The sequence below is a fragment of the Gambusia affinis genome, linkage group LG12 (genome assembly GCF_019740435.1).
Source record: "Gambusia affinis linkage group LG12, SWU_Gaff_1.0, whole genome shotgun sequence".
NCBI lineage: Eukaryota > Metazoa > Chordata > Actinopteri > Cyprinodontiformes > Poeciliidae > Gambusia > Gambusia affinis.
Genome location: NC_057879.1, coordinates 4,564,515 through 4,582,652, shown reverse-complemented (window position 1 = coordinate 4,582,652; position 18,138 = coordinate 4,564,515). Strand labels below are relative to the sequence as shown.

At 41.5% G+C, this 18,138-nt stretch overlaps 1 protein-coding gene across 2 annotated transcripts; it reads right to left on the bottom strand.

The window, feature by feature from the left end:
- Positions 1–3,422: 3,422 nt before the first annotated feature.
- Positions 3,423–15,898, bottom strand: LOC122841433 (protein zyg-11 homolog). Of its 2 annotated transcripts, none has more exons than XM_044134729.1 (14): positions 15,696–15,898; positions 14,054–14,219; positions 12,899–13,701; positions 12,055–12,195; positions 9,557–9,733; positions 8,601–8,665; positions 7,952–8,051; positions 7,735–7,785; positions 6,722–6,883; positions 6,552–6,599; positions 5,728–5,928; positions 5,598–5,650; positions 4,339–4,436; positions 3,423–4,201 (listed from the first exon to the last, which is right to left on the bottom strand). In XM_044134729.1, exons 1-14 carry the CDS (start codon positions 15,696–15,698, stop codon positions 4,020–4,022), a joined length of 2,250 nt encoding a protein of 749 aa, XP_043990664.1. In that variant the 5' UTR covers positions 15,699–15,898; the 3' UTR covers positions 3,423–4,019. The 2 variants fall into 2 exon arrangements, with proteins under 2 accessions (XP_043990664.1, XP_043990665.1); XM_044134730.1 differs by lacking the exon at positions 15,696–15,898 and adding an exon at positions 15,391–15,565 and having other exon boundaries at positions 3,424–4,201.
- Between the last annotated feature and the right edge of the window lie 2,240 nt (positions 15,899–18,138).

The following is an 18,138-nucleotide window of genomic DNA, read 5'->3' as shown; positions in this document are numbered from 1 at the left end:
TCTTTCTTCTTCTTCTTCTTCTTCTTCTTCTTCCTGTTGCTCAGTTTCTCCTCTTGCTTTGCTCTTGCGCTGCATTTTTTTCTTTTTATTGCTCAGAAGGTTAGCTGGTGTCTAACGGGCCTCCAGCTGAAAAAAAAAGAAGAAGGAGGAAAAAAACACACAAAAAAACGACATCAATCCGCTCTTTCGCGCGAGGGTCTCGCAGTGTGCGTCCGCATTCAGAGCTGTAGATGTGACCAGTTCACCGGGTTGTTTTGACCCTATAAAGATGGCCGCGCATGTGAGATAATGAGATGCTTATTCACGCTGAGCTTTGAGTCGAAAGTAGCGCGGTGATATTTAAGTACCTGAGAATGAGTCTGAAAAACTTGACTAGTATTTTTGCACTAGTCGTGAAACACAATAGGGGACTTTAATATTCTTTGACTCGGCGACTCTTATCTCATGTCTGCCTTTTGCTTCTTTATTTATCTCTTTGTTCTCTATTTTTGGCCACAAGTCCTATTTTTGCATCTGCTGTATTCCTCAAGGCTTTAGCTGTTCCATTGTTTTCTAACATTTTGGGAAATGTGATTATGTAGTTTCTACATGTGGCAGATGACTATATCTGTATAGCAGGCTGGTATGTGTCCCCTCTGCTCCAGATCTCCATTAAACCTGAACAAACAAAGAGTGTCTAACAAAAACAAGCTGGACACTGGATTGTCACAGAAGCATGTTCCTACTCAGCCTGTCCAAATACAGCAAAAACTAATTTGAGTCCTGTAACAACACCTCTCAAAAAATGGAAAATTACAGCTCTCTCCATCGATGCCAGACTTATTTTGCCACATTTCTTTTGTCCAAGCATTGTTGCCGATTCACAGCACCTTCCTGATGTCCGTAGTTTCAGACAGCAGGACGATGACAGCTGTCGCATTATGAAAAACCACCATGCAGCTTGAGAAACAAGCACAACACCAAACGACAAGATGTTCCTTGTGCATGACTGAATGTTTGCTGTTTTTTAAAAAAAAACAAAACAAAAAAAAAAACAAAAAACAGGATGTTCTCACACCTGATAGTCCGGTAAACTCGATTCAGTTTGGGACCAAAATGGTAACGTTTGTCACTTTTTCAGATGGTGTGGTTCGCTTTCACGCTGCATTGTCACATGATCAAAACCCTTTGAAAAATCTGTTCCCCTCCTCGCCTGTGGTGGCGCTATGTCAAGAACCACCGAAGGAAACAAAATGAAAACCTCTGTAGAAGATACTGAGAGCAACTTCCTCCAAATGTAAGCTTAAGTGGAGTGGTGTCAAATTTTCCTTTTGTTTTTGGTAAAAAACTAAAACAAAAAGAAAACCACAAGCCGTTCCTTCCACTATTGCTAGACTCATGCGTTTTTGTTTGGTCATATTTACCCAGAATGCTCTGCGTTGTTTTCCTCAGAGTTACTTCAACTGAACCAAGACAGGATTTTAAGCGGACCAGAGTTAGCTTTCAGGTCCAAATCACAGTACAATTCACACGTCGCCAAGGGAACCGGACTTTCTAGACAAACGAACTGGAGTTTGATTAGATCAGACTAAACCGGACTGGTGTGAATGCACATTTAAACTCCAGTACCAGGACATACAGGCAGCGTTTTGGTTTTAATATTTGACATTTTGGTACAAAAGTAAATGTTTATGAAACCAAGAACATTTATTTCAGTAATTTCCTCATTTAGCAGTATATTAGCTACATGTCAGTGCAACGGTATGATGACTTCCTGAAGGCAAAGTTTCAGAAAGAGAAGGAGTTTTTAAAGAGACAGAGGCCCAGTTTCAAGGCGTTAAATTACAAAGTCCAATTTCTTTGAAGTGATATTAGATATGTATTGAATTTTTTTAAACAACTTAGGTTAGCATTGATAGTGCTACATAATGGCACTATGTGCCTGGAAAACACATCATACAGTCCCTTTAAGACTTGAAGCGAGAGATTTTGCACTTTGAGATTTGTTAGCCTACTTCATGCTGTGAGACATGTTTTATTTAAGCATTTCTAAAGGCCAAGCAGTGAGCAGCTTGTTGTGCAGTGAATGCACGATTTAATCAGCAGGTGGAAATACTTTTTCACATGGACAGAGAGTTTTGAGCGTCCCCACTCCATCCTCCAGATCCACGTATCACGTTTTGTAGTACAACTCTTTTGCATCAAAAAGACGGTAAATAAATAAATATGGCCCCATAAATAAATGAAACAGCTGTAAAATAGACAACAATATATATTAAGGAATATACATTCAAAGCAGTTTTCACCACACGTATCATGTCTCAGAACAAGCCGTCTTAATCCAAGTTCTCTTTAGAAATCTTGACCTTTTTAGGGCCAAGGCACTGTCACATGTAGTGTGATGTTTCAGGGTTGAGCTGCTGTTTCCGGTCTTTTACGACGTCCTGCATTAAAACGACTATTTCCGCGGGATTAGTAGCGCGCGAAGCTTTACTCTTGTTGCCAGGCTCCTTTTAATTTTAAGGTTAAAGACAGCGGTGAGGCTGGAACATTTCTCCTCGTCTTGTTAATCTTCTTTTCAAAAGGAATTATAAATAGGCCAACTCATAAGCGACGCCGTGGAGCGGCTCCTTCCAGCCGCGTTACATAAAATATAATGAATTCAGCATCTAGCAGAGAGCGAGAGCATGTGAGCAGAGGGCAGGGGTGGGTGGGCTTGTTGTTACTCAGGGCACAGATACAAACACAAAAGCTTCATAGTGGTTTGGTAAGGTATCAATAAACACATATGACTTGATTCTAGACATTCAACTAATGAATTTATTTAAATAAGCACGATTTTAAGGCATAAACTGTTTCTGAGGTGAAGTACGAAAGCGCCATCTAGCGGTAGGTGTTGAAGCTGCTCATTTCTTCACAGACGCGCTTCAAACTTGAGTTCATCAAGCTGCAGAGTTCATGCTTCTCACAACCACCTTTCACTGGACTTATTTTCTGAGGTCCATCAGTGGATGATCCATTTTGCCTATAGGTTTGGACTTTGACTGGGCCATTCCAAGAAATGAATATGCTTTGACACTTTATCGCAGCTCTAGCGGCACGTGTGCCTGAAATCCAGCAGGGAGGTGAACCTTTGCACCGTTTTCCTGCCTTTTACAGCCTGAAACAGGTTTTCATTCTGCATTAGGGTTTATTTCTATCTCTCTTAAAATTTAAAACGTTTAAAGAGCCTTTCTAATGCCACCTTGAATTAAATTTAAGACAGAAAATACTACAAATATAGGGTCTGGTTGGGGAGACTGGCTGCATTACAATCAAGCATAGCAAAGACTATAAACCCAGCTTTATGCCCTTTTGTAGAAGCAAAAATCCCACCAGTAAGAAAAGAAATATGAGCCACTAGTTGCCGGTAACCTCCGTCGCCTCGAGTCACAGAATGATGCTATGAAGATGTTTGCGTTCGACTCAAACCTTTGCCTGATAGAAAATTTCCTCCAAGACAAAAAAAACTACATTAAAATTATTTAGGCATGTAAGGCCAAATAAACATTTAAAAACAAACAAACAAACAAAAAAAGAATTTAAGACATTTTAAGGCCTCAGTTTCACATACACAACTTTGAGACTTTAAAAGACTTTTTACGGAGGTGCGGTCACCCTGCTCTCCATCAGCTCTGGTCATCCAGAAAAATAACCCCCACTGCATGACGCTGCCACCACTATGTCTCAACAGTTTACTCTGGATGCTGAGGTTCTTTTTGCCTCTTTTTCATAAAGGCTGGCGTAAAACACACAGACAACACAACTTCGAAGCTTTTATTTTGAACAATCTTTGAAAAACATGTTTGATTTGACTGGGTTTTTCTCCATACTTGCCTCCCAATTCACACCGAATCCCAATTAAATACAAGACGCAGTATTATTAACAAGGAGTCATTACGCATCCACACACCGTTCTGAACAACTGTATTTATTCATTTTGTGTCGTCACGGCGACCACACGCCAGATCCGTTTAAAAAAGCTTTTTAAAGCACTTTAGTTAGGACTTCCCAGGCTCCGTCTGGCTGTTCGTCACCTCGCAGGGAGTCTGTTGCTCCTGCACCATCAGCATGATGCTTTGGGAAACCCCTTTAACGTCGCCGTGTGTGTCGGGATGCGTGTCAAGTGCTTTCAGAAGCTCCATCAGGCCCTCCTTAGTTAGCATATGGATGTAATACGAAGCTGCACCGTTTGAAAAAGACAAATCATTTTCAGGGAAGCGCACCTGAAAATACTCAACACCATTTAAGATTTAGGTGCCAAAAACGTTGATTGGCTTCATCTTTAGGTGTCTCCTGACGGGTTTTTTGTTTTCTTACCGTTTTGTCTGCAAACGAGATGTATCGCCCACACCGCCCACAGCTGGACCCCTGAGGGCTGGCAAGTCTGAAGCAGAGAGCAAAATGGACGGAAGGACCTGAAACCAGAAAGACAATCGGTGTGATTTGATCTAACACTTTATACTCGGGCTTCCAGATGCACCAGATGTTCACTTTCTGTGTGTCTAACATTCAATTATTCAGAAATTGGACTCGAAAAGGTTTTCGGCTGCAGGTGCTGTTGGTAGCACTCTGGCTGCACTCAACCAGTAGAAACTCGGCAACAATAAACGTACATTTGTGTTTCGAGAGAGATGCATTTTTAGACGCGCGGCATAAAGTGCGAAGCGTTGCATAAGAGCGGTGGAGTCCAAAAGATGAAAAAAAAAAAAAAAAGAGCTAAGGGCATTTCATAAAGGTCTATGCAACATGAAAAGTGCTTTGCAAAAGGATTCATAACCTTCGACCGTTTTCCTTTGTCATATTACACCCACGACCTTCAAAGTGTTTTAATGGGATTTTATGCAACAGACAGAAGAATGGTGGTACGTAAATTTGAATTGAAATGGGTTTCGCAGTTTTTACAACGAAAACTCCTTGAAAAGCAAACATGCAGCCATCGAAACTGAGGATGTTTCCATGGCCTAGTTGAAGTCCAGTCTTAAATCCTGGGCAAAACTTGAAAATTAAAGTTGAATGATGTTTCCCACCCAATCTAAGTGTAGATTATTTTGCAAAGAGTAATGATTGAAAAATGTGTCTCTAGATTTATAGACCTTGTACAGAAAGTTACGCAGTGTGTAACTTTTCTAAAAATATATTTGTTTCCATAGTCATTGAAACTGTCACTATGTCGGGACAGTATGGCATGAGAAAGCTGAGCTTCTCTGCCTTCTCCCAGTTCTAACTAACCATCGCTGTCAATCACAATCTCATCCTCCCTCTCTCTCCCCTCTTGCGCTCTGCTACACTGCAGCTAGCATAGCCTGCGTGTACATGAGGATGACTGACAGTGCTAAGCCCCTCCTCCTGGCTCTGATTGGTTGCTTTTGGTCGGGAGCAGCGCATTTCTTCAGGCAATAGTAGCTCATGGGAGGAGGTAAAAAATACTGATTAAAAAAAATAATAAAATCACAGATTATGTGTCTCATACTACACTGTCACAATATGGTGACAGGGTAGTAAAAAGCATAAAAACAGTAAAAAACATTACAATTTACACGTAGGAGCCAAAACTCGGCTCCCTCCTACAGCCTCACCTGTAAGACACCATCTCCTGCTCCAGATGAGGCCATGTTATTATTGACTCATGCTGCAGGGAAACAAAAAGAGACGCTGAAGGAAGCCGTCTGGATGAACAGACCTGTCTTCTGTGACCGGGACACACACCAGCTGCTCCAGAATGGTGCGCCGGAGCTCGCGGTCCAGAGTCCAGGCCTCTGCTCTGGAGGCCAGCTGAGCCAGAATCCCTCCCGCAAAGTAGCGCACCCCCACCACCATCTGGGAGTCCTGCAGGAGACTGAGGATGTGTTCCAACAGGTCTTCATCCATCAGGTCCGACTGGAGCTCCTCCACCTCCGCTATGTTGTTCTTAAAAGAAGAAAAGGACTGTATGCCTTCGTTCTTATGAAGTCGAATTGCACTGCAGATGGAATTGCGAAAACTGCAACAGAACTGCAAATGATGAGATACTGGGGTGTTCAAAGCGAGGCCAAGCGGCCATTTGTGGCCCTTGAAATTATTACAGTTTAAGAACGATGGAAAGTTTGGCTTCATAGGTGGCAGATGCAGACAATAATTAACAGAATGAGATTTAGTTTTGAATTTGGGCTAAATGAATCTGCTACTAGTCATTTAGCGATTGAAACTAGTGGTGGGACTTGATTAAACATTTTAATCAAGTTAATTACAGGGTCAATAATGGAATGAATCAATGAAGCAAGCAAAACTTTTAATTCAAAAACCCCCTTTTGTGGCTAAGTTAGTGAATGAATAGACAGAAGAAGCTCAAACACAAATATTACAAACGCTAATATTAGCAATGGGGACGTGTGTGCTACTGCTACATGTTTAGCATTGAGATGATACTTTAGGCTCGAAAAGAGCTAACTCCTTTTAGCACAACTTGAACATAACGATAGTCCTTTTCAGCGTCCCAACAGTGTGCTTACATTTTAATCGTGGTTTCTATCATTCACACTCTCCATACCCACCAAAAGGCCAAGAACTTTCTGTTGAATAGTAGTTTCGCTGTAGTAGGACTGCAATGCAAAACAAACAAAAGAGAGAAAAAACATACACAGGAAAGGTTGAAGTCACCGTTTTTAAAACTGCGTTTCTAAATGAATGGGTTCATCAGTGAGTTATTTTGTTGCTCTTTAACCTCCAGAACCTCCTTGTAGAGCTCCAGGCCCTGACACTCGATGAAGTTGCGCGCGGCCGTGGGCGTCTCGTCGGTCAGGTTCCACAGAGCGCTCAGGGCAAACTTCAGAGTGGGGTCCACCACTCCCAGCATGGCTTTCTGCTGCACCACAGTCAGCAGCTGCTGTTAGGCAGAGAGCAAGGAGAGACGATGAATCAGAGCGAGGTTTCAGAGAGGACGATGTGTATATATAGACGGATTTGTATAGAAGAAAAATGGATGCTAGCAGAGTTTCAGAAAACTGGAGGAATGATGACCTTTTTTTTTATATATCTATATAATTTTTTTAATGATAAAATCTAATCTGTTTGTCCCTCATTATTTTAAACTATAAGGTAAAATAATTCATTCGAATGTTATTTGCCATGCTCATCTTTCTGATTGGCTGCCAGTACAATTCATTAAGCTGCTGGCTCCTCAAGCTGGTGTAGCATAGAAAAACCAAAAATAATTTTTTGAAAACAAAATAAAAGTCCACGCGGCTTTATATATTTTGCAGCACTGCCTGTGTGTCCCTGCTCAGAAGCTAATGCTGGTTGGGTGGGGGGTCCAGGACGTGGAAAGGTTTGGGAACCCCTAACCTAGCACGCAGGCTAATTTTTAAGCCTGTTTAGCTTAGTGTATAATAAGTCTATTTTTAGTGCCGCTATGCTAACTCCACTCAACCTAATGTGAAAATTAAGTTGGTAATACACTACAAATTACCAACAACTGTTTAATTGCCCCCCTTTCTCCTTTATAGTTTCTTGCGTGTGCAATAGTTTGAGGCTGTTCAGCACGTCATCGACCTGCTGATGGTCTAGAGAGGAAAATTAGCCAGTTGGCTGGTTTTCCCCTGAACTTAAATGTAAATATCAATTAGAATGTAATGTCCCATTAAAACAAAGTAAAACCAAACAAACTGCAACGATCAACGAAGAAAACATTCTCCTTTTGTGGTAGGCGTGGAGCATTAATTTGAAATGGTAACAAACCTTCATGAATGACATGTCGTTGCTGAGCAGTGCTGTCTCCTCTATGGAAATCTGCAACAAAAAAAAAAGAGCTATGGTTGATTTTTCTTGTATTTTAAAAGTTCTACTGAATGTCAAACGTGATTTATATATATATATATATATTTTAAAAGTTCCTTTAATCTTTAATAACTGGAGCTCTAAAGCGGTCGGTGGAAAAGCTCAGAGAGGGAACAACCTTCGCCACGAGGACGGAGATGACGGCCACCGCGATCCTCTGCAGGGTCGGCTCCTCGTGGTGGCTCAGCCATTTGATCACCAGCATGGCCGCCAAATACCTGAGTGGTGAACACGGCATGGATGAGGAACTCATTGCTTCAGGAAAACGCATACAAATCCCAGCACAGTGGAAAGGTATTCATTCTCCTCATTAGTTATTATTATTTTTTACACATATTAGATAAAACTTTCCTTTTTTTTTCCAGATAAAGATAACATGATTGGATGCAACATGTGTTTTTAAACTATGATTTAATTTATTAAGGGTGAAAATGTATCTAAACCAACTTGGCCTTATCTGAAAAATAAATACCAACTAAATTGAATCAGTTATTGTCCCAGCCAAATGTTTGCAGCAATAAAAACCGTACATGAAGTCATGCTACAGCATCACAATCAGATTTATGTCAAGTCTTTGACTAGACCACTGTAAAAGTTGGAATACAGCTGTGCTCTTTTCTCTATTTTTTTCCTCAGTGCATTTGAACTTAAGATCATAAACTGATGACCTTTTTTTTGTTGTTTTTTGCAGGATCTTCTGGAAGCGAACCAGTGTAGCACCTTCCCCCCACCTCCCCCAAAATGAAGGATTTGTAAATAGTCCTAACCTGTCGAAAGGAACATTCTGCAGCAGGTAATCATTGCAGAGTGCCATCAGACAGTTGCTCTGGACCTGGAAAAATGGAAGGATGAAACATAACAAAGTATAAAAATTCAGTCCAAAATAGAGCGGCCTAAAGTTACAACAAAACATTAAAGCGGCGCCACTTCTGCATGTTTTTAATCAAGTAAAAGTGAAAAGTTGACAACAAAGCAAGTATTTGGCAAAAATGTTTTTTTGCTTTTAAAAATGACATCATGAGACTGTGAGGACTTGGTTTATTTATGTTCAGTTTTGTCTCCGTGATGTCCCGGCTACCCTTTGATTGCCCCCAGCTGTTCCTCGTTCCCCCTGATGACCTTCCTTGTGTATTTAATCCCACCTGAGTTCCCTGCTCCTTGTTGGGTCCTGGTCGTTTGTTGAACGCCAATTGTTTTGTCTCAAGTCATGTCACCAGAGCTACCAGCGTTTGAGTTCTTTGCCTTTATGCTCCCCTGTGCCGCCTGGATAACCGGTTGCTACCAGAGTCCGAGCTATTGCCGCTGCTCACCCGTGTTGCCTGGATTTCTCTGTGCTCTTCGTTATCACCATTAAAATAAACATTTACTCAACTCTCAACTCATGACCCAGATTAACCAAATTATAAAGACTTTGGAAATGTCTTTTAGAATCAAAACCTAAATGACTCGCATAGATGATGTAATTACAAAATAACGAAATCCGGAGAAATAATTTTATTTTTCCAAATCAGCTTCTTTCGATTTGAAGGTCGTGAAAGTTTAAGGGAAACTGCATGTGTGTGATGAATTTGTGGTTATGGCACGTTTGTTCTTCATTTAGTGAAGTTACTCACAGTGGGTAGAGTATCCAGACATTTTACTTAAGTAGCAATAGCAACACCTAATAATAAAATTACTCAAGAAAAAGCATATATATATATGTGTTAGGGTTATCCTACTCCACCTGCTGGATGTTGGGGAAGGTCTCCATGGCGTGCAGCAGCTGGGTTACCGTGGCGCTCATCAGCTTGACGGGCATAACCTCTGCCAGGTCCCGGGTGGTCAGGTTGAACACACACGCCGTGGCCAACAGGTGGACATGCGGGGACTCTGGGTGGCTCTGCATGGCCTCCACCACCAACTGAAGGGAAATCAATCAATCAATCAATAAATAAATAAATAAAAGGCATCCTTGACCACAGATTGCCATCTCTGCTGCTGCTGTTGCTGGAAAACTGTCTGGAACAACCGGAGGCCAGGAATTAGTGTGGAACCTTCCAGAAGCAAATAGCCGCTCACCGGGCCAGCTGTAGCAGCTGGACTGTACCACTTATCCCAGCACCTCATCTCTGGAATCACTCCTAAGCACAGTAATTAGAACATCGGGGTCCCTCAGCGCTGATCATATGTTCGGACTGAGATGGCTTCCAGAAGTGTTGGCAAATGCAAAAAAAAGAAGAAAAAAACGTGTCATTTTGGTGCTTTTCCACCGAAAAACTGACTCGGCTTTTGGTTGTGGAATGTTGCGTTTTTCCACATTTCAGCTGGAATGCCACGTCTTAGAAGCTGCTTCATCTGCACAAAAACAAAAAAAAAAAATAAATCTCCTGAGACTCCAACGTGAAATGAGATGCTGTGCAAGTCCAACGCAAAGCACACGACCTCGTCTCTCTATTCTCAACAACAAGCAGGGGGCGCTAACTCCACATCGAGTGCACATGGACGAAACTGACTGTAAGATACGTTTGATTTTTGGCCTTGTTCTTGTGGAAAGCTGAATTTGGGAATCAAGTCTGAGCAAAGACACACAACTGTTGTGCTCTATGCTCCCGACTGCAAAATGATGTGCAACTGACACCAGTGTGTCTATTATTATGAACTCAAACACCAGCAGAATTGGTCAAGTACTGCGAATCATGACTGATTTCATCAGATCCGAACCAGCACGAAAAGAACATAAACATTTTTATCATATTTTCTCGCGACACGTGGCAGGTTTAGAGAATTTTAAAGTCACGCCTCTAGAAGAACTCGGCTTTATTAAGACATTTTGTTCATCCTGCTTGTCTTCTGCTCTCTCGCTGCAGTTTTGACACATTATATGTAAATGTATTGCAGCTGTTAGGCTGCATATTTCTAAAGCTTCACCGGTTCCACACAGAATTAATAGGAGGTCAAGAACTGCGCTGTCATTTCATTAGACATTCATTTCTCACTTCTCAATTCTTGGCCTCTGAGCCGTTTGAAGATCTTGGAAGTTTCGACAGTTTTTTTTGGGGCAGCACCAAAAAAAACCTCCAAAACATTTGAGCTTTTTTTAATCTGAACTTATGAAATGTTAGTGGAAATTAAGAGCTAGTTCAGAATTTTGAGGTTCTTTCAAGAAGTTACAACCAGTTAGTAGAATCGATATAGCTTTATCCTTATGTAATCAGAGACGCATGTCCTGTGTTCCACACCAACGTGAAATAATATAATTTAAGATCAACAACTAAAATAATGTACATGATGAATGTTATAAATGAACTAATAAGAATTTTTAATACATGCAGATAATCGGCCAGCCTCATCACTACACCCACTGAAATAATTGCTGCTTTCTATGTAATTATCCATCATCTGCAGATTCGGTTGGATTGGAGACAAAAGTTGCAACATTTGTTCCATTTGCAGCTGCTGTAATTCACTTTCATACTGCACTCTGTCAAACGAGTCAAACACTTTGAAAACCCAGTTTCCCCTCCTCGCCTGTGGTGGTGCTGCAACAAGAACCACTGAAGGAAACGACACAAAAACCTGTGAAGAAGACACCGAGCGCTACTTCCTTCTTGACAAAATGTAGACAAAAATGGAGTGGCGCCAGATTTTAGAGGCTGTAGGATCTTTGCTTTCATCTTCGGTAAAAGACCAAGAGCCATTTCTCCCACGAACGCCAGATTTGTTTTTGTTGTTTTTACCCAGAATGCCTTGGACTTTAGTTCCTGCTTTTGGAGCGGTCTCCGATCTGCTTGGCGTTCACATATGCATTTGAACCGCACCAGAGCTTTAGATCTCCTCAAAACCGAGGAAATCTACCTCGGTTTTGAGGTAGACCAGAGTTTGCTTTTTTTTAAATTCGCATCGGAGTTTGATTGCGCATGCACAACCTCCCCAAAACCAACCACACTGGTGTCAAACAAAGTCCAACAAAGTAAAGTTGGACACCTAATACCTCTCAGACAAGGAATTAGCTGTGGCCTTCAGAACTAAATAATCTGGATTTATACTAACTGGAAGTGATTAAAGAGTAGGATAACACCGGGTCATGGCCTTTGATCAGATCCTCTCTTTGAAAATGTTTGAGCTTGGCTTTGAATTTTCCCTGAAAAATGCCCATGGATGACTTTTGTAGATAACCATCTCGTATTGAATAAAATGTAATAAAACACTGCAGAAATTAAGAATAAAACAAGGCCGTCGAACCTTCAGCATGTCTGGCTGCGGTTTGTCAGTGTCAGTAGTCTGATGGTAAAGATGGATGAGGGCCTCTTTTACGAAACACTCCCTCTCTCTGTACCTTCGGAGTGCCTCCCAGAGCTGCTTCTCATTAGCTTCTCCAGTTACCTGAGCACACACAGCAGATCGGCAGAGAGTCCGCAAACACAATGGTCATATTCAGAGAGTATTCAGAGCCTCGGGTCGAAAATAAAACCAGAAGCTTATGCATGAATCGACCTTCTCCAAACGGAACCTTTGTATTTTTCGGATTGCTCTAAAACAGAGGCTTTTCAAAGTGTCTCCGAGAAGAAATCAGAAAGGAAAAACACATCTGCCTGAGGAGAAGCTGAGCCTCGAAGGCGGAGCTAGGTCCACCCGGGCGTTTTGCACAGCTGAAGGGTTGCCATGTCAGATTAAAGGATTTCTCAAGCGTACATGAAAGAATCAAGGTAACACTCCAATTATGTTTTTGACTAAGGAATAACATTATAACATGACGTAAAGCTAAAAAACCATCATTTTACATAATGCTACCCCTATAAACTTATTACAGACCATGATGCACTGTCCAAATCGTCCAGCTTGGGTGAAAGGTAGTGCCCAGTTCAATGCATCAACAATAAACCTAGCTTTACTTTAGTCTATGGACTTCTATACCTAAAGTGTTTAGCTTTAGGTACTAAAAATCTACCCGTTATAGTTGGCTAAATGTTTCCAATTACTTGTCCCCATGCATTTCTTTCCCCCTTGTCATGGTGGAAAGAACACCCCACACTTTGAAAGGCCCTGCTCTAAAACTGAATACTTGATTCCAGAAACAGCTGCTTACTTTTAAGTTTTTGTGCGTAGATAGAACAGGAGAGGAACTAAGTCCAGTGGCAAGCAGACCCAGAAAGACGAGACCGCTCCTGGACTCCACAAAGCCTTTGAGCGCCGAGTCATTGATCGTTTTCCTTCCTGAAATATCTAAAGAGACAAGCGACGGGAGAATCTGAGGACCGGCTTCCAGAAGCTGCCTTACTGTCTCGTCTCCGTCGACCCTACTTTCGCTGTCGTCATTGGCGAAGTGGTTGTTTGAGAAGTCCAGATGCCTAAGAGCATGAAGCTGGGCGAAGATAAAGAGCAACCTGACGGGAGACGTGTCAAGTCGGTACAGCCGGTGGGCAATGAGGGATCTCAGTGTGTTTTTACATTTAGGGAGCGCATTCAATTCAGACACAGAGCTACAGGAGATATCCAAAGTATCCAGCCGGGGGAGAGAACAAATATCCTCAAGGATATCATCCGTTAGATCTGTGTTGACGAGGTGGATCGACTTGAGGCCCTGCAGGGAGCTAAAGCCAACGCGCACCCCACCGTCCTCTTCCAGAGACCCCAAGTTCAGACTCAGGCCATTGAGGGCCAACATCTGCAGACTTGCCCTGCAGTCTGGGTTGGAGGCCAGGCCCGAGATGACATCAGCCCCCGTTAGACCCCCGGGGACCCAGGAGGCGTCTAGCTCCAGGAGCCGGTGAGGGCAGAGGGCCAGGCGGAAAGCCTTGGCGGACACCTTACAGTAGCGGATGGAGGCGCTGCGCAGGCGGAGCTTCTCGCTGTTTCGGAAAATCCCAACAGTTGTGTCATTGAGCATTCCTGGAGGAGAGAGGAGCAAAAAGGGAGACATTGTAGGAAAAAGAAACCTCAGTTTAGTCCTCCATAATGTTTATGCAGTGAACTTTTCCAACAATTTCAGCCTGGAATTCCTTGACCTGCTGGTGGGCGAAAAATCACAAGAATCATCTGATTCGCTTTTTTTTGTTTGTTTGGGGGTTTTTTTCTAACAAGGCTAATTCTTCCGCAAAGGATGAAGATTCAACCTCAGGTCAATTCCTGAACTAATGATTGCCTTTCTTACATTTACAAAGAAACTGTTCTGCCTTGGCAGCTGCTTCCCTCATTTCCTGGACTTGATGTGGTTAGTTAGTTTTAAAGCTCCCCTTCATACCTTTGGTTGCCATCTTTTGCAGCAGTTGGTCAGCCAGTTCCTGTGGGAACAGTGGGGCCCAGATGAGGCTCATTGAACCGTCTGCTCCCTTCCTGCACAAAGCGTCTAATCTGCTGCACACCTGAGCCAAGCAGAGGTCACACAGCGTCTGGGGGGCCTCGTCATCCTGCAGCACACATCGAAAAGTAATCAGATGATGCATGCTGCTGGATAAACAATAAAATTATGAGAAAAGTCCTAGAAGTAAAACAGATTCTTCTGTCAACACCGTCTTGTTATGTATGTTGATGATGTCAGACGTCTTTAGCGTACCTCCTGTCTTGTATAGTGTGTGCATAACAGGATGGAAATTCACGGCGTTTACTTAAAGTTAGGGAAAATCACTCAGATCTGCAAGTTGTTGAATAAGTGCTTTGCTTTTTTAAATTACAGTTTAATAGATAGAGGTTGTCAAACTATCACTGAGATTGGATTTAGTGTGAACAAGTAGTTCAAGAGGGGCCCCAAGATATACAAGTGAAATGTTTTGTTGTCAACTCAGACTGTGGATAGTAGAGTGGCTGTCAAAATGTGCCTGTTTAAGATCATACCACACCAGCTCGACTGGCTATTGGTCCAGACTTTGAATTTAATTGAATCAAAGAAGAAGAGGGGAAGTCAGGGGGTATGGTTGTTTTTTTTTGTTTGTTTGTTTTTTTTGTCAAGGTGTCAAAAGAGTATTGAAATATCTGATACATATATTATTGGTAGATATCGGTTATATGCCATAACAACAATGTTAATATTAGATATCAATATCATCTCAAATTTTCATATCTACATTTCCCTACCAAAGAAACCCTAAACTTAACTCTAATCAATTATCAAAAAAAGCCCTGAGGTTATTATATTTATCAAACATCAATATCCTTCTTAAACTGCTCGACTTCACCAAACGAACCTGTGGACACCGTCCACAATCTGCCTCTGAACTTGAGACAAATTTGTTCCCCCCAAAATGAAGAGTTGTCGATGAATTTTTAGCACACAATCTTGTCGTCCTTGCAGCAGCAAATGTGCTAAATGGAGCATCACCTAGGTCTCTATATTCTATCTATATGTCCATCCATCCATCCATTTTCTTCCGCTTATGGGGTCACTGGGATAGCAGCTTAAGAAGCTGCTATTTAAAGCTTAAGCTTCTATCTATCTCTCTATATATTTATTTCTGTTGACTTCTATAGAAGTCCTTATTTGACTACAAAGTGCATTGAGGCTATATTTGCTGTAATTTGAGGGTACAAACTGACCTCATTGTGGACAGGGTTTTATATGAAACACGTAAAAAAACAGCCTACAAATCAACCGTGACAGTCTCTCTCCCCCCCCGGGTTTCCCGCTTAGGGCTCAGTGACAGAGGATCTCTGACGCCGCAGGAGGCTAATTTTATCCGCAGCTGAACAAGCAAAGCACCGAGCAAAGCGCGTCTGAACCACCTAATCTCTGGCAAAGTGGACCGAGGCAAGTGGTCCTACCGCTGCACGCTACATGACAAGGCGCTTGTTACCTTGACAACGAGCACACACACACACCCACGCACACACACACACACACACGTTCAACCGTCGGCAGCATTTCTCACAACTAAGGCTGTCAAACTCACCATTCTCGGAAAGTAAAAAAAATAAAAGTAAAGTCGTCAGAAAAGTGTGAACAACTTGCAAATAAAAAAAATAGCTTTTTCGAAACAATTATCGTTATACGTATGCTGCAACTTGCTGACGAGAGAGGTAAAATAAATATATCAGTGGTAAAAATCCACCCTCTGTTTTGATTTAAGTCGCGGCCGTTGTTTACAGTGTCCACTGTCACTTTAATTGCGTCCGATTGGCCAGCCTGATAAGCGTCATCCAGCTGCCTGTTTGAAGACACCGCTTCATGACGAAACTACAGCGCGAGCCAGCGGAGTCCGTCTTCATTTAAAGACACAGAAATTATAGGCTTTACAATACATACAGCTAAAAAATAAAATAAAAAGTCGAAAAATGGGAGAAACAAGAACACCACTTCCTGTAAAACAATAATACCCAATGTTCTTTAATATCTGTCCGTAATTACGTGTTTTTGTATGCTTGTTTTTAGAAGTTAAACTTTTTCCCCTGTTAATTTGTCACAAACAAAGGTTTTGCAAATCACGAGCACGTGTCCTGCCAGTTTTAAATGTCACTGCCTTGTTGATTTAACTGGTCCAACTATCCATTGAGCATGCCAAAGTTCTGCAAAGACCTGCTAATGAACCATCCATCCATCATGTGTTCAGGAGTGTGCTCAACGATTTGTGTGTTGAAAGTACTAAAACATACAGGATACCAGACCTTGAAGACTGAATTTAGACACTACTTTTCATGTGATTTGTCTAGCCCAGGTCTAGCTGGTTCATATAGAGTGATTTACACACTCTTATTTCTTCTTTGTTAATACCAGAGGAGTACACAGCGAATATGAGTGAGCACAGGCCTAAACTGCATCTAAATTAACATTTGTACTATGTAGACAATTTTCAGATTGGACCAGTTTATACATTCTACCAATTATTTTAGACAGAATATATATATATATATATATATATATATATATATATATATGTATAAAACAAATGTGAAAATTCCCTTTACTTCCATCACAAATGGAAAGATGTGGACCTGAATTCCTCCATTGACAGATGATTTTCTTTCTCTTATTCTGCTTGTTGCACCCCCTAAATCCTGCCACCCTGGGCAGGGTGCCATATGACCCACAAAATTTGACTCTGTTTGTAAATCCTTTTGGAAACCATAATTTTCCTTTAACTTAGTAGTTAGGTTGACATTCAGGGTTGACTTACATTCCATGCATTTATTAATAAACTTACAAGACATAAGAAAATCAAACTACGCAGAGTATCAGGCAGCAAACACATGCGAGATTGGGTTTATCTCATTACTAAATGAGATAATGATCCACTACAGTTTAAAAAGGTGACTAATAGTTACATATGTGGGAACTACAGTTTCATCAGCTTAAAAAGTTGACTACATAATATAAGTTCAGTCTTTTTAAAGGGGAATTATTTTAGAGCCTAACATTCTTTCATGCATGTTTGAGAAATCCTTCAATCTCCCGTGACAACAATTCAGTTAGTGCAAAACGTCTGTGTGAGTTGCAGCTCCAAGATCATGAGCTTCTGCTTCACATAGCACATCCTGCCCCCCTCATTCCCCCACTGGGCTCCTTCAGACTAGCCATCCATAATTAGCAAACACCTTGTGGAACTGCATATCTGCTGAGCTCGTTAGAGGAGCTAGACTTCTCAGTGCAACACTGGTAAAAACGTTGTTAAACAGCTAATGGAGCCATGTTGTGACGACTTCCTGAAGGCGGAGTTTAAAAAAAGAGCAGGAAAGAGGCAGAGGCCCAATTTCAAGGTGTTGAATCAGGGAGGAAAATTTATTTTAAACCAAATACGATATATGAAACATTCGTCTAATAATGGAAGGTGACGTAGTTACTTGATTATGGTATATAATAGCACTGTACAGTAGCATGTACTTGGGAAATGCACAACACTGCCCCTTTAATGTCTATCGTCGATATTTAGGTAGTAAGGTACTTTAACCACAAGGAGGAGCTCATTGAAAAAGATTTCTTTCTTTATCAGTCCGACACTTGAGTTCTTATTGTGAAAAGCATTTTTTTTTTTTTTTTTTGTTTCTTCACGCAATTAATAAATTGTTTACAATTTCCAAAGAAAGGACAAGTCACTACATAGGAATGATAATAAATGTAAACAGAACAGAAAAGCCAGAATAATTTCTTTCATTAGTGCTTTAAATAAATGCACTCCTCTCTCTGAATTATGCAAGCGCCGCCACAATGCTGATCAGAACCACCGTTCTCCCGCATGCTGGACTGGAAAATGTTCCCACGCAGAGAATCCCCCCGCATCTTCAAAGCCTGAGCCTTCCTCCTCCATCCGCAGCATTTAGCTGAGGGGTTCTTCTGTTTTTTTTGTTTTTTTTTTCTCCAGCACGCATATTGTCTCCATAACCAAACAAACACAGCTGCCA